Below are 16058 nucleotides of genomic sequence, written 5' to 3'. Positions count from 1 at the left end.
CTCAGCAAGGCGGAAGGGTAAGAAGGGGATGACTGACTTTCGTGCAGTGTGTCTAAGTCGAGCCATCTACAAAAGACATCGCAAGCAAAAGGGTGAGAACAGAATTAATATGACCAGCAAGTAATAAGTAAATGAAGGATCAGAATGAAACACAATTTTTTTAGCAAGGTATAATATATAGTAGAACATAGGTTTGGTCGGTATGACCAACTTTTGAAGAGATATCAAAGTCAAGGCAGAGACAGAGGTCTATAATCCTTAGAACGACCATTCTACTCTAGGTTAGCGGTCCTACAGTCAGCACGGCTTTGATACCACTTATGTCGCATTCGGTTTGCCTTCTAAAACCGGGTGTGACAAGTCCTATACAGACGCACTCAATCTATTGCCACCCCTACTTATCCTCTAACAAACTCCTAATATCTCTCCTTTAATATCTAATCTAACAAACGCCTCCTTGTCCATCTACTCCTGGCGTGGCGTGGCCTGGCCTATAGGATGCTTGGGCTGCTTTCATATGTTTTACCCACCATAACAACAAACATGTAAGTAAAAATAATAAACAAGGTGCCAGCTCCTCCATTAGCGACATGCTTAACATCGGCCAGGATTTTACAGAATGAAAGCTGCTTTGGTCATTACATAGGTGTGATCCTTGTGGTGAGTCCTGAGTAACAGCTAACTGGGCGTGCATACTGCTTGTGTGAATATTGGTATATAATTCACGGTGTCAAATCTTGCAGCCATTAATATCGGTATTATGAATTCGGGAAAATTAGAACTTTGTAACTGTTCAGAATACACTGTCTGATCTGAAAGTTACAAAAAAGTTTCAACAAGTACCTGAGGTAATAATGGAATCATCAGAATGGCCTTCCAACTTCCATACATAAGTAATGCTGTATGCTTGCCTCGTTGACTGCTTTTAGGTGAATGAACGTCACTGAGACGAGTGAGACAGGCAAAAAAAAAAAGATCTTGGTTTGAAAGCCGTGTCCAGTGCCCAGGTTTGTCAAAGTCTCACCCTCTGTGCAAAATCACAAGAAATTCGAAAAGGCACGGTGTGTCACTGTCGCGGACGACTGACCAAGCTGCCAGTAGCAATCTGCTCAGAAGAAACTTACAAGAAGGAAATTGGAGCTGCATGGCGACGGGCGAAAGCAACTGGGGGAAGGATGGATCCTCTGAAGCCAGTACTCCGTCGTGCCTTGCGTTCCAGATTTCTAGCCGTCTGTCTCATCGAGTCATCGTCGACCCCTCTACCTATCTCACGTACAGCACAGCCTCTTCTGCAGGTCAGGTGCGCACCGGGACGGGACAGAAGTTTCGGCCTCAGTCTTCACGTCAGCCAGCTGCCAGCTCGAAGAATGATACCGGTATATGCTCTTGAATCCCATGTTGATAAACTTGAAGCAGATGTCTCTGCGTGAACGCTGACAGCTTTGACAGCATGAATGAATGCTTGCTGCGACAGGCGTCGTGCCGATGCCGAAGGTCCAATCGCCATTCACCGGCGCGCCAGGATCCAAGGCTGTCATGCCATATGGACATATACATTGGATGTTTCGTGGGGCAGCTCGAAAGCAACCCGCTTTGAAGCTGTGGAAACAAAACACGGCTGCCTAGCTTGCCGGCCAGGGAGATGCGATAAACTCCCAGCTGATATTCTAATGGGAAAAACCTCATCGGCAAGCATCGAAAGTCAGTTGCCAGGCATCCTCTACCGACTCCCAAAGCTGAATTAGAAGCTTCTCTTACTGCAAATCGTAGATAACGATGGTGAGATTACTCCAGAGAATTTGATTACTGGAACAGAACACTACAAACCATTGGGAACCTGATCTCTCTCTCTGAAAAAAATGTTACCTTAAACTGAAGCCGCCAGCGACTTCTCTAATCGAATCATACACTCCGGGCCCGTAGTCTGACACTGACCTGACGTGCTGGATGATGCTGTACCTATACTACGCAGCACACCAGCATAAGTACAAGTCGACCAGATCCGAAGCCACGCTTCCAGCCTCTTGTTGTCACTTATTAGCTATCTCTCAGCTAACCTCCCTAGGAAGAATAATAAGCTGCAAAAGGCACAAGGGCGACGCCGATACCGATGCAAATACCATAGCGTTGATGTAAAGTGGCGCCAGAGGAGAAAAAAAGGTAACCACCTCACTTTCCCCTGTTCTGCTGTTCAGGCCATGCGTGCTCCACCGAAGCAGATTGCGAAGGCATAGCAGGATCTTAGCTTGATTCATGATAGCACATGTAGGAAGCGAGCCGAGAAACATGGACGAGGAAGAGGTCCATATCGCAGTTGGGAAGAACTCAAGAAAGGAGAAAGCCAACATACTGTGGGCCGCCGCCAATTTCCCCAGGGCCACCATCGTTCTTGTCCATGTTCACTGGCCCTCCAAGTGGATGCCTTTCAGTAAGATCTTTATAATCCTTCAGACAAATCAACATCCGATTTTTTTTCTGTTGTGCTGAATTTAAAGTGGCATGGCCCTCGAATCCGATACTACAAGGATTACAGACTAGTATTAGTTGATAGACGAAGATGAACGATAGCCATCTCACCTTAAGAGACTACCAGCCTATGGGCACAGAGATTGCCTAGTTAATGATCATCATAACTTAGGGTATAGGAGCACAAGCATAAGTACACAAGCAATTTAATGGCTATGCTCGATGACCATAAGCATTGGCAGGGTAGAGGCAATCATTGTTGTCATTAGTTGTGCCAATAACCATTCTCTCATATCCAACAACTGCAGTGGGTGGCAAAGTGCTATACAAGTTCGCTGATGAGAAGGAGAAGGAGATGCATAGAGGCAGAGAAATGAAAGTAATGGTCAATATGTTATCACAGTACAAAAAAATGTGCGGGACGAGAAAGGTAATGCTATTTATCCTTATATTTGAGTTACTTCAGATTAATAGGCCTCATCAGATTATGCAGTGCTTATTTGTGGTTATATGGTAAAAGAATCCTAATAATCAGATAGTTAGAGGCTTCATGCTAAGTAGGAGGCTAAACTGCTAAGACCAGTAAATATGCATGTGGCCCTTCATGCAAATGAAAAAAAGAAATGATCTACACCTTATTTTTAGCAAAAAAATAGTAGGGGAAAACCCCAAGTGGTTAATATTTGTTTTAATAAAGAAAAGCAAAAAAAAAGGTCTTTGTGAGAAATAAAAGAAGGGCTAAATGAAGGCTAAGAAGGCCCAGGTCTGTCCACGAGAGAGGAAAGAGGAAAAGTCAGGCAACATGAACAACTAAAAAAGTTATCTGAGTTTGTTTAAAAGAAATGGTCTGAGCCAAGAAGAAAATGGCAATTAGACATTCCTCTTTGATACACTATTTGAATCACATCTGCAATTTTAATCTACATTAGCAGTACCATAAATTGAAATTAATATTGCAACTGCCTCCTAAAACGAAGGATAAATATAGTTGTTTAATTGCAGGGAACACGCATGCCTTGTAAACAAGTATGTGTTATTGCAGGTTAGTGCACATTACCTTACACATGATGACACTGTTGCCGGTGTTGTGAACCTCATAAAGAAGCTCAAAATTAAAAGAATAGTCATCGGTTCAAGGTCAGAACTGAATCTACACATCAAACATCACATTCTGAAAATAAAATGAAGCATCTCTTCAGATTTGCTGCTCTATGTATAAGTTGTACAAGGATAAAACTAATGGTGTACTCTAGAATGAAAAACTAAAGTAACTTGTGCAGGAACATGTCAAGGCAAGTTGTGGTTCGCCAGTGCTGTCAGGTTTGGCTGGTACTCAACGGCAAACACATCTCCACCAGGTATACTAGAGATCTGCGATGTTAATTACCGATGATCTACTTTCATTAACCTCCGGACAAAATCTGGAAATGACTTGATGAATACAACTATTTGAATACAGCAATGATCACCTGGAATATAGTGAAAATATAGGATATGGAGGGGGGAGCTCAGGTATTTTGGCATCTATACATGAGCTAGGTGAGGAATCTGACGGCTACGTGACACCACGAAGTGATCTTGTAAGTAAATTTCCAGTGAACAATTGACATCCACTAAAACAATCACCATTTCTACCAACAAGTTTGTGGCCATACTTCAAAATTAGTTCTAATTCTGCTGTACTGTCATATTTTAATTTATTACAGGTAGACGAAACCATGGATGAGGAGTCGGCTGAAATGAATGATTCTGATCAATTAGTAACGGTACATATACTTTCTGAGAGTCATATCTTTAGGGTAAATTTCCAGGATATGTGCATTCAAAATCTCTTCTTTTAGAAAAAAAGAGACATTTAAGTTCACTGTGTACTTAAGTATGTTTGGGAGTGTCATGTGGGGGTGCACGTACCAGGCGCCGTCGGGCCCGAGACGTGCGCCGCGCCACAGAGTGCAGCGGGCTCAAATTAGGAAAGAAAAGATTAGTTTCTTATCTCCTTAAGTTTAGGAGTAGATTAGTTTCGTATTTATCTCCTTAAGTTTAGGAAGAGTGGTTGGAGCCTTGGGCTCTTGTAACCCTCAGTTTTGGTGGTGTGCTCACTTATACCTTTAGTCGTGTTTTTTGTCCAGCTGTGCTCTTCCAGTGCTATAGAACAGAAGGACACAACTGAGCAAAAAAACACGACTAAGGGTATAAGTGAGCATACCACCAAAACTAAGGGCACCAAATTAAAAAACCCTATGAAAAAGGGAAGAATTACCAAATCTAATCTCCTTCTTCTGAGACTACGAACTTCGTAGTTGAGGTCCGGCGTCACTAGGGCCCGACGCCCTTGACAGGGAGTCTTTAACTTGTGCCCACCAGTGTAGGTGCAATAGATTGATTGCGTCCACCATGATGTGCAGGAAGATGAAACATTGACTGAACAAGGCACAGAGGAATCAGTCACTTCTGAAGACATGGAAAACTTTTTTCAAGAGAATGCTGATCAGTCTGATGAGATACAGAATTTCAGAAACATAGCTGACAAGGCTGAAAAAATCATGGTAAGGGTACAACCTTCCTCAGATTCTACTCCTAAACACAGAGCCATAAGCCTTAGGGCCTGTTCGGTTGTTACGGATTGGTGGGTCGGAACGATTCCTAACCGGATTGTTTCTCTAATTTATATAATTTTTGATTAGCTGGAACGATTCCAGGTGCAATCCGATACAAACGAACAAGGCCTTAGTTAACTACAAACACAGATGGTTTCAACTTGCGATAGGTAAGAGAAGATCAGGTGGCAGGGTTCAGAGAAATAAGTGATACAGATTATATGGATTAAAATGTCGGTCACATACTCACATGATAGCACTAAAGTATTGGATCTACTTAACGCTGACGATAAAAAGAAAATAAAAATCACCTAGTGCATCATATAAGCATGGGTGTTCAGCAACTCTTGTTTTGTTTGATCAGGAGGAAATAGACCGGCTGCAAAAGAAACTGAAACAGCTGCAAGGAGAGGAGCGTAATCACGACGAGAGGAGCTTGTCACCTAGACAAATGGCTGCGTCACTGAAGCGAAAGAGTCTATCAGAGCCTAGATATCCAGAGCTGCAGATTCCAGAGAACATTGAACAATTCTCGATGTCGCAAATCGAAAAGGCGACCGACAACTTCCACTCAAGAAATTTCATCGGAGGAGGAGGTTATGGCCCAGTCTACAAGGGAAAAGTGGGCAGCACATCAGTGGCTATTAAGCTGCTGAAGCCTCGTGGTAGACAAGGTTTCTCAGAGTATCAGCAAGAGGTAATTCTTAAAATATATATATTAATAAGAAGTAGAGTTAAAAGGCGTAAATGGCATACCATAATCGCACTGGGGGTGCTCTGATCCTCAGGTGGTGGTGCTGAGCAAATTGGAGCACCCACACATCGTGAGGCTGATTGGCGTGTGCCCGGAGTCGTGCGGCCTGGTGTACGAGCACCTCCCCAACGGCACGCTCAAGGACAGGCTCTCCAAGGGCCTCCTGTGGAAGGACCGCGTCAGGATCCTCGGCGAGCTGCGCTCTGCGCTGGCGTACCTCCACTCCAGGCGGCCCCACGCCATCATCCACGCCGACGTGAAGCTGACCAACATCCTCCTGGACGCCGGCAACGCGAGCCGGCTGGGAGACTTCGGGACGGCGCGGGCGGTGCACGTGAAACCGCTGGAGGAGGAGACCATCGGCCGCCGCACGAACCCGATGGGCACGGCGGGGTACATGGACCCCGTGTTCTTCATGACCGGCGAGCTCACAACGGAGTCGGACGTGTACGCGTTCGGCATGGTGATTCTGCAGATGCTCACGGGGCTGCTGGATCTCAACGTCGCGGAGCAGGCGCGCGAGGCGGTGAAGATGGACGCCGTGCACAGCGTGCTGGACGCGTCCGCCGGGCCCTGGCCGGAGGTGCAGGCCGAGAAGCTCATGAAGCTGGCGCTCAGGTGCTGCAGCCTGGAGAGGAGGCGGCGACCGGCGATCACGTCCGATGCCGAGTGGAGATCGCTCGACATCCTACGGGCTATGGTAAACCCAGCTAGTAAATCCTGGAAATGGAATTCCCATGCCAGCTGAATTTACTGTATGTATGCACCTCCCAGTACATGCCTTGCTGTAGCCTGCAGATGCCATGAAACACAGTAGGGGTAGCTAGTGATTCTTCTTGTGATTAGATATAGATAAGCAAAAATCTAAGAATTGATGTGCATTACTAGAATATAAGTATTCAGGGGTAGTACAGTAGAGAAACAAGAGATGGAGCAGACAGAAATCATGCTACATATGAAGCAGCAATTGGTTAGCCAAGATGATGATGGTGCACGGTTATTTTTTGGGAAATCTGCACCTACTCATGTTCAGTGTCCCTTGCAGGATGCAGAAATATTATGTGTATATTGGTAGACGGTAATATAAATCTGACTATGCACGTTTTGTTCAAGATTTATTACACGAAACGGTACTGCTGATGCATGTTCCTTGAATTAATGGTGTGAGAAAGAAGTGTCAATCATCAGCGAAGAGTTTTTTTTTTTCAAAAGAAAAAAACTGTGAAAATGGACAAGGTGAGGTGGATGAACTGGTATTCTCTAAAAAATTCTTGCAATAATTAAATCTTAAAAACAAGCTCAACCTCACTCCAATGACTAAAGTGTTCACAAAGAGCCTAGTATACCAATTCAAACCTTATACATGGCAATACTTGATGTAAATATTCAAAGTAAATTGCTTAAATGTAATAGCAGAAAGTAAAGCAAGGGTTCATAAGACATCTTAAGTTTTTGTTGAGGTATTAAAGAGTCAACATTCTTCACTAGTTCTCGTTGCAGTATCCGCGCAAGGTATCGTTCTCACTTAGTTCGTGCAACACTCAAGTTGGGGTCACCCACAAATTCTTCGGGTGATGACTGCACTTCAATCACCACTAAGCTATCTAAATGATGTCGATCATCAAGAGTAACGAGCACTAGATTTTCACTTGACCAAGACAAAGCTAATGTGTGTGGTGGATGCACACAATTCTCTCTCTATTCACTAATAAGATTGCTGCCGTAAGATTAGCACTTCTCAAATCTCCTCACGATGCGAAGGGTCTTCCTTTCTCTTAAAAGGCTACTTATTCTATTAGAAGGGACAAATGCCTCATAATGTTGATATGAAGGGTATAAATAGCTCTAAAAAGTCAAACTAGCTTTGGAACACCACTCATGATTTCCGTGGCACCAGACATGTCCGATGCCAACATTCCCTTTGCATCAGACAAATTGATGCCTCTCTAACAACTAGTTCTAAAACTAGTCGTTACTATGTCTAGTATACAGTGCCACAACACCGATGCAACACGAACATGTATGGCGAGTGCAACACAAATATAGACACGTTAAACATGCTCTCTGAGTATCATGTCCAGTGCCACATTGGGTGATACACTAGACATGTCAGGTGAATACTTGGGGTCAAATACACAGTTTACATGGCCTCTGGGTGTTCTATCATGTGCATCACTGGACACACTGATGACTTTATATGTGCAAAAGGATTGATTGCAAGCACTTTAGGTGCTATGTTTGGTGTCATATATCAGGTGCACACCAGACACTTTGGCGAGTTTTAGATTCAGTACGGAGCACATTTTCTATCTGGTGTTGTATTCGTTGAAATTGTCCAATTTGTGTGCTTTTCATCTATTTTTTGATTTGATTTCTCCTCTAAACGTCGTATTGGCTATCTTGGGTTATCTAACACTAGTTTTCACAAATGTGCACTACTACACCTATCTAGACTTGATTAGATCAGGTTATCCATCTCATGCCCCCTCTTTATAGTACAATTAAAAGAAAATAAATGTCTAACATCTTCATTATCACTTAAAACTAGTTGATCTTTGACCTTTTCAATTATTATTTTTAAAACCGTTCATTGACTTTGATCAACAAAGACATTAAAATCTTTTAAACCCATTTATCATATATTATTATTATTATTATTTAATTTATCGTATAGCTGCAAAACACACATTGGTTAACATAATCTTATGATATTAATTACTAAAACCAAACGGCCTTTAGATGCTTTCAGCAGACACATATTCCAGATTTCAGCCAAAAAAAGCAGCAGTAAATTTGGAATCAAGTTTCATCAGCTAAGTACCATTAAATCAGTGGCAATTCAATCCATGGATTGAGGGAGCAGGAAGAGGACTGTAGAACAGAAATATATATAAACCTTTGGAGCACCTCAGTGCATGAGCCATGGCAAGGCGGCGCGCATGCAGCAGAACCAAGCGAAGCATGGTGAGGCAGCTGCCACACATCCGAAAAGGGCGTAGCGCCAGCGACGTGAGCCGAGTGGAGATCAGATGCAATTAACCGCGGCTGGAGATCGATGAGGGGGAAGGATTAGTGTTGGTGCGCGGCGAGGGATTTCGTCGAACACTTTGGCAGCGGGGCACGCGGCCTGCCGCAGATCTTGCTGGTCACTGTTCCCGCGATCGACTGGAAAGGTGTGCTAGTACATTTTGTGGGCCTATGTGGTCTGTTGAAAGAGAGGGGAGGAGACAACACAACCCTCGCCCCTCGTCTTCATTCGCTCGTCCGATCAGGAAGGACGGTGGATGAAAAAGCGCCCTGCACGCCTGAACAATCGGCATTATTGTTCACTATCTCCTTTTGTTTTCCCTCTCCCGTTCATCTCTCTCCTCTTTGGCCTTCCTTTCCTTGCGACGACGACTGGGACGAGCGCCCCCCGCGCTTCTGCAGGCGAGCACCCCGCCACCAGGTACGCCCGCCCCCCTTCTCTCCCTTTCCCCCTGTGCGAAAAACCGAGCGCTCCAAGCCCTGATGTAAATTTGGATCTGGATCAGTTATTACAAGTGTATACGTGATGCCTACAGTAACTTTGACAGATTGATTTTTTTTTTACCGCACCCCTGTGTGCAGTCGGAGATGAACGCGTCCAGGAAATCCAGCCATCTCTCCAGCAAGGACAGTGCAGAGACCGCGAGGGATATCATCACCACGTCCGGCCAAATCCAACCCCTCAAAATCCCGGACGCTGTTGCTGCGCTCGCACAGGCTGCTGCAAAGGCAAATGGTGAGACCGAGAAATGTATGTCTTTTCAGAAATCTGGTATTCGTTTCAGTTGTGATGATATAGGCAGGCAGCTCCAGTAGGTGTTGTTGGATAGGCAGAAGAAATTCCCCTTCTCAGCAATCTAAACCTGTATGCTTCTTTTCCCTTTTGATCTCCAGATCTTCCAGGGTGGCCGTTGTTCTCGCCTCCTAAGGTGCAGTTGGACAAGTGTACCAAGTGCTCCAGAGAATTCTGTTCTGCAATCAACTTCCGGAGGCACACACGTGTTCATCGTAGATCCCTCAAGATAGATAGGGTATGTGATTTGTGCTTGTCTTTTTCCTTCCAATTCTGTACCAACTTGCTTGCCATAGTAGTTAGACAGATGGGGGAAGTATGGTGAGGCAGGTGAGCTGCATGTCTTTCTAAATTAACAAGGTAGGAAGTCGGCCTTGAGCTTTTGAGCCTGTGACCTTGGTCATCACACCAAACTGCTTCAACAGCACATACCTGGTTTTTGCGATGACGTGGGTATTTATATTTTCATAACGCATGATCCATTTAACAAGTCATCAAGTTGTGAATTGGCTTGCTTCCCGAGTCAAAATTTTTATCGTTGTTCATTTCCTTTTCTAATGTTGCTGAAAGACTAGCTGAACCATAATTTCTATGGATTCTTATGGGTCGCTGGTCGTAGTTTCTATTTTTATGATAAGTACCCTTGTAAGAATTATGGCTTGTATGAGTCTTCTTCCACCTTTCCTTCTATACAATGATACCCTGCTCTCCTGCTAATTCAAGGGGAAGAAAAAGACTAGCTGATTTACCTTTACCTATCTGTGTGAAGAACATTTTTTTTGTTCGTTCGAGACACATCACTAGTTGGATAACCCGCGTCTATGATGATGCCACATCAGATATTACCCACGTCTATGATGAGGCCACATCAGATATAACCTGACCATTCAAAATGAGACTTTTCACTTTTAGTATATGAAATTTGGGATATCCAGAACTCAGCTGTCTGATAATATATAGAAAGTTTGTACAACAATCTAACAGTAATCACAAAATTGCTAATTAATATCTTGAATTATTGAAAGCCTTCAGTCCCTGTATAACATTAATCTTTTTCCCAGTTATACTAGTTTTAACATCTTTATACAACTATAATCGGTGGTAAAGTGTTTGTTGACTGTTGTCATACTGAACTTCATTTATTTTACATAGTCATTTTTCCCTATGAATCTGCTTCTCTGTCACATTGTCATACGTTGGCATGCCATATTTGTTCATGCTCTGCAGGATTTTCCAAAGAATAGAGACCTTCTCGCTGCATTCTGGAATAAAGTAAGTTATGTTCAACAAATTGCTTCTTACTCTGCCAATTTCCTGAACTTGCTTTAACCGTGATCACGTATTTATGTAGTATTTGAAGTAACTTGCTTACAGGTTATCGATTTGTTATTCTTTTTTTTAAACTACACAGCAGAGTTGTGTGTCATTTCATTAAGGTAGGAAAAGATAGTACAACAGACTGTGGAAAGGCCCAACACAGAAAACTAAAAACACCACTAGAGCCACAAAACAGTGAAGGAACTAGACCAAAAGATCACCAGCGCCTAAGCTGCTGTGATCAATGACCTTATCCAACAGAACATTCGCCACTGGGATCAACGACCTCAATAGGAACTCGATGAGGCTTGACGCACCCGCTGCGCACCATAAACCACACTCATTCCTAATGGTTTGAAGTAAGACAAGAATGCTAGGTTGAGCCCCCTCAAAAACACAAGAGTTCTTGTGCTTCCAAACCTCCCAAGACACACGAAGGTTGTAGATTTGTTATTAAGTTTTTAAAGGAAACTGTACATGTTATTTCTTTGTTACATTTCATGTAAAAGGATATGTATGGGTTTCTACAACTTTTGGTCTGGTTTTTGTGAATTATCTTTACATCGTGATTCGTGAAGTATATCTAGATTAGTGCATTATCTTGTTTATTTAAGTATCCCTTTATACATTACAAATTACAATTTGGTTTTGTTTTGCGCCTAGGCTTTGTTTTTGTTGTTGTTGTATGTGCTGAAAAAATGCTCATAGCTTGGAATGTTTTTGTTCTCTTTAGCTCACTGTGGATGATGCCAGCAAAATTTTGTCCTTGACAGGTGTTGTTATTGAGGCAAGTATTGTACTACTAGATTGTTGATTTGAATTTTCCAGATAACATGCAACATATTTGAACCTGTTTCCATTTCAAATCAGTAACTGGGAATGTAAATACATTTTCAGGGTGTAACTGGTTCATCAATTTTGACAGCACTGTCATCATGGATGTGTAAACCAGGGTATGCTTCGTTGCCAGTTGCATATGCCAGAGCTGGCAGTGAGCTTCTGGTAAGGTTTTTAAATTACCTTTTCCTGACCTATGTTGTGCATTTAGAACCCAGCATCATATGTTTCTTTTGTTCTTTACAGGATCTAATTCAAGCAAAGCCTTCAATGCATCTGCCTGTTTCATCGGATGAACTATTTAGTTTGCTCGATGAAGCAAGTGAAAAAACATTTCTTTGCACAAATACAGCTGCTTGTATACAGAAGTTTTTATTTGATGGAGAGGTAGAAAAAATTGCAACTGAGTTGAAAAATGTTGTTTCGTGCGCTAGTTACATGCTTGAACAAAAGCTGGTAAGATAGTACTTCTCTTGTGAAAAAGGATATTTTGCATTTACCATTTGTGTATAAATTTGATCAATTTTATTATGCTACTTCAAATTGAACAACAGCTTGAAGCATGGTGTGCTGATAAGACTGCTGAAGCATTAAGATGCCAGAAGTTGCTGGAGGATGAAGAGGAAGCTGCTCAGAAAAGGTTAGCCACTATGCGTGCACTATATAACTCAAAAGCTAGCAAACCATGTCGAGATAACTTAATTATTGTATAAATACACCATCATTTTTTAAAATTTTGAGGTGGAATCGGTTTAAATTTTCTTCTATATCTTGAAGGCAAGCCGAACTGATGGAAAGGAAGCGGATGAAGAAACTTAGGCAGAAAGAACAGAGGTTAAAAAACCTCAAGGATGAGGATGCGACAGTTCAGTCACCTGAAATCATGGATGATGCGACATGTTCTACTGCCATTCAAAGTGTGAATTCCATTTATGATCCTGACTGTTTTGAGCAAGAAGAATCGCAGTATCTTCAATTTCCAGCACTAATTACTTTGGAAACTGACAATGATTTTAATGTGGACCTACCAGTAGAAGATATCAGTTGTGATTTGGGGCCTGAAATGGATAAAGGTGTTGTATTAAGGCAACAAGTTGTTTCAAGGCATCATTTAGGCAGAACGGAGAAGCTTGCTGAAAGTAGCATTTTATCTGGTTCCGTAGTTACTTCAAAGCATGCAGCTTTAGCAAGGCCTTCAAATTACAAGGATCCAAATGTCTGTTCTGCACCAAGTAGAAACAAAACTTGTGAATTGAAACTACGGTCTGAGATTGAAGAACAGTGCCAAAAACATGAGTTAGATGTAGATGAACGTGGCATTGGTCCTAGCAAAAACTCTCGTGTGCTAATAGGATCTATAATTGTCGCAATTAAAGATTGTAGTGAACACTTGCTGGACTTAGGTTCCAAGAATGACCCAGTACCTCCCAATGTAAAGACAAAGAAACATGCATCAGTCAAGGTGGTGCAACAAGTTACCCATGAGGGAAACAGAAATGAAGGTGTTCCTGATAGTGATAACCGTTCTAGCCTCAGTGTTACTACAGATGAAATCAGTTATTCAACCTGCTGCGATGCAGATTTGGCAGTGGATGAACATTTACAATGCACCACGTTTTCCAGTGAAGAAGCGACAGCCTTTCTTTCTCAAAGTAAACATCTTGCCGCTATTATTTTCGAACTTCCATGAAGCGTGGTTAACCAATAAATTCTCCTCCACTTAAGCGAGTTCATTTCACTATATTAACTTGACCTAGCAGTTCTTTCTTTCTTTACTTTTTTTTAAAGAATACAAGTAACGATCTGTCTATGCTACATGAGAGTCTGAGGAAAAGAAAGCAAGTACTCAAATTAACTGATGCCATTCAAAAAGTAGACAGCATTACTTTGGCATATTATGTTTGGCACTAGAGTAAAATAATTATTCATATCTTTTTAATCAGGAATTTTTATTGTGGTTCTTCCATATTTAGCTCAGTAGTGAAGCTTGGTTGTATTTTGCAGGATGGAAAGAAGCAATAGCCGCCGATCACGTGAAACTTGTTGTGTCCTGAAAACTAAAGGAATGGCAGAATAAAGAAATTCTGTTGAGGGCAACAGCATGGAAGCTCCGGCCGACTTGTCGCCGGATCCCACAGCCCTACAACATAGGTGGTTCTTATCTAGCCTGCAGGGTGCTATGAAAGTTTGGATGTCAAGTTTGTGTTGCGGCATGAATGGTTGTAAAATGGCAGGTGCATTTTGCAGCTGATTTGAGATTGAAGCAGAGGGTTCTAGTTTTACAAGGGGACAGCTTGTGTGATGGGATCTGTTTTTGGTAAGGAAAAAAAAGAGTGATTTGAATAATGGTTTGGTCGCACAAGTTCCTAATCTTTTGTACTCGTTAGAGTCTGCTAAACACGAAATGCATGTGTGTTGAACATGTTGTGCTTGCGGGTTGCGGCTTTCATATTGTCCCAGTTCTTTCTGCTGTCAGTTCACGTAACTCGCGTTCATTTTGTATCGCTTCGTGCTGTATAACCCGTACTATTTGCAATCTATTCTGGAAGTCTGCAGAAACTAAGTAATTTATAGATTGAACTATTTGATGATGAGCATGTAACAGACTAGTTGGGAAACTCAAGTACTCTTCGAAATTAGAGGGTAAGTTTCCAAACTAGCTTTTAGGTCTCCTTTGGATTCTTTGGGAGAGAAGAACATGTGCTTTTAGACGTAAGGGAGATTTCTCCCATGCACATGGCAATCTTGGCAACACCCGTCCGATTGTTATATCCAGTGGCGGATCCAGGAACTGATGACAGCCTAGGCGAGAATACGGTGTGATCCCCACGTCTGTGCTCGTGCCACGTGCTGCTTACTTCCGTGCACTGTGCTCACGCGCCTTGCCCTCCATTGCAGCCGGCGAGCCAGCCCAGGCCACCGCCTGCGGTGCCTGGGTGGTGAGTCCGCCCCTGGTTATATCTTTCCTTTCATTAGAACGAGAGCCATCTCCAGGAATATATATTTCATGAGCATTAATCTCCCATAAGATTTAAGTTAAGAGTGGTGGTTCAAAGATTAACTTGATGTCTCAGAGTGGTAATATATACCCATACCTCTCAATCACGAGGATACTGATAATCTTTATCTATCATATCAAGTTGTTATTTGAGGGAGCCTAAGCTCATTGGCTTTCTCTGCACGAAAATTCAACCGAGAGTATATTGCGTTAGCAATTTTATACGGAAGCACTTCAAATGAGTTAAGCTTTCTCATGACAGAACGAAATGAGATATGATGATCCTTTAAATAAGATTGTTTGGTTCAGTGTTAAGGAATGAAACAAGATTATTCTATTGTTGTCCCAGTTATCCCTCAAAATTAGAGGGACAAGAGAGGACGCCAGAAGACGTTCTTGTCATGTCCGTTCCTGGCCAGCTGTCTCGCAACTAAACACATTCTTAGTTTTCTCATAGAACATGATTGTCTGACCGTAGTACATGGTGTTAAGAACAAGGAGCCAACTAGATAGGGCGAATAGTCATTTCTAAACTCTAATTGTGATGACTGATCGAAACAAATGCGAAATTAAACCAAACAATCTACTCTTGATTACATCCCTCTATCATGAGCACCTTATAAAGGATACTATATGATATAATTAGGTGACAGCTAGAGTAAGCTTACATACACAATCCTAGTTAACAAGGTCATGCAAACCTATACAACTAGTCAACTAAGCATAAAGCGAGCCACTCCACGTACTAGTAAGCAAAACGCACAAACCACGAGCATTACTAATTAACACTTCTCACTAGAGGCTATGTAAGGACACCTAGAAACCTATACCACCGCTTAGCTACACAATACTAAGAAAGGATACTTAACTACACAAGCTAAGAGAACTAGTTAATTACACATGCTAACTAGCTCCACAAGAGCAACAACGCCAGCATAAGTAATGAACAAGTAAAACAAGCTAGTATAAAGATATTGCAAACCAACTATAAGATGACACAATGGCTTTTATCTTGAGGTTGGATGGCTTTTCATCCACTTAATTTCCATTGAGGTAAGCCTAAGATGTCCGCCGATCCTCCTGCCAGGTGAAAGCCCACAAGCTCGCATCCGCCACTCAAAAGATTGCTTCGACGTGAGATCTAGTACTCAATCTGGCACCTTTTTGGGTCCACTAACCCGTACAGCAGGCCCCCAAAGGTTCTGCACATCGCATGCATGTCATGTGGTTCGTTAGTATCTCTATTCTACTTAAAGCATCAGTTTCAAT

The 16058-nt window shown here is 42.4% G+C and overlaps 2 protein-coding genes and 1 long non-coding RNA gene across 5 annotated transcripts; 2 read left to right on the top strand and 1 right to left on the bottom strand.

Moving 5' to 3' along the window:
* Nucleotides 1-750: 750 nt before the first annotated feature.
* On the bottom strand, nt 751-2159 carry LOC103647255 (uncharacterized). The gene is made up of 2 exons (XR_004856361.1): nt 1867-2159; nt 751-1757 (listed from the first exon to the last, which is right to left on the bottom strand). It is a non-coding gene; the product is annotated as an uncharacterized lncRNA (long non-coding RNA).
* Nucleotides 1995-6961, top strand: LOC100280107 (uncharacterized). 2 transcript variants are annotated; one of them, XM_008669628.4, is made up of 10 exons: nt 1995-2160; nt 2261-2428; nt 2775-2896; nt 3509-3603; nt 3747-3824; nt 3926-4046; nt 4173-4232; nt 4872-5012; nt 5428-5760; nt 5852-6961. In XM_008669628.4, the coding sequence occupies exons 2-10, from the start codon at nt 2287-2289 to the stop codon at nt 6563-6565; spliced, it is 1806 nt and encodes a 601-aa protein (XP_008667850.1). In that variant the 5' UTR covers nt 1995-2160; nt 2261-2286; the 3' UTR covers nt 6566-6961. The 2 variants fall into 2 exon arrangements, with proteins under 2 accessions (XP_008667850.1, NP_001347951.1); NM_001361022.1 differs by having other exon boundaries at nt 2015-2160; nt 2270-2428; nt 5852-6870.
* Nucleotides 6962-8727: 1766 nt separating this feature from the next.
* LOC100381642 (C2H2-like zinc finger protein) lies at nt 8728-14358 on the top strand. Of its 2 annotated transcripts, none has more exons than XM_008670055.4 (10): nt 8728-9265; nt 9427-9595; nt 9739-9875; nt 10865-10909; nt 11688-11741; nt 11852-11956; nt 12038-12247; nt 12346-12431; nt 12569-13443; nt 13796-14358. In XM_008670055.4, exons 2-10 carry the CDS (start codon nt 9433-9435, stop codon nt 13843-13845), a joined length of 1725 nt encoding a protein of 574 aa, XP_008668277.1. In that variant the 5' UTR covers nt 8728-9265; nt 9427-9432; the 3' UTR covers nt 13846-14358. The 2 variants fall into 2 exon arrangements, with proteins under 2 accessions (XP_008668277.1, NP_001167928.1); NM_001174457.1 differs by having other exon boundaries at nt 9011-9265; nt 9427-9580; nt 13796-14224.
* Nucleotides 14359-16058: the final 1700 nt, after the last annotated feature.

Source organism: Zea mays, chromosome 2 (assembly GCF_902167145.1).
Source record: "Zea mays cultivar B73 chromosome 2, Zm-B73-REFERENCE-NAM-5.0, whole genome shotgun sequence".
In the NCBI taxonomy this organism is placed as follows: domain Eukaryota; kingdom Viridiplantae; phylum Streptophyta; class Magnoliopsida; order Poales; family Poaceae; genus Zea; species Zea mays.
The sequence above is the reverse complement of the archived record's forward strand: the minus strand, read 5'-3'. Positions and strand labels throughout refer to the sequence as shown.

Excerpts from the sequence above, each read along its gene's own strand:
- LOC100280107 (XM_008669628.4), top strand. The coding sequence starts at position 2,287 with ATGGACGAGGAAGAGGTCCATATCGCAGTTGGGAAGAACTCAAGAAAG. Across the intron at positions 3,825-3,925 it reads GGCAAACACATCTCCACCAG|CAATGATCACCTGGAATATA; the intron begins GTATACTAGAGA and ends ATTTGAATACAG. Across the intron at positions 5,013-5,427 it reads ACAAGGCTGAAAAAATCATG|GAGGAAATAGACCGGCTGCA; the intron begins GTAAGGGTACAA and ends TTGTTTGATCAG.
- LOC100381642 (XM_008670055.4), top strand. The coding sequence starts at position 9,433 with ATGAACGCGTCCAGGAAATCCAGCCATCTCTCCAGCAAGGACAGTGCA. Across the intron at positions 9,876-10,864 it reads GATCCCTCAAGATAGATAGG|GATTTTCCAAAGAATAGAGA; the intron begins GTATGTGATTTG and ends CATGCTCTGCAG. Across the intron at positions 13,444-13,795 it reads GACAGCCTTTCTTTCTCAAA|GATGGAAAGAAGCAATAGCC; the intron begins GTAAACATCTTG and ends TGTATTTTGCAG.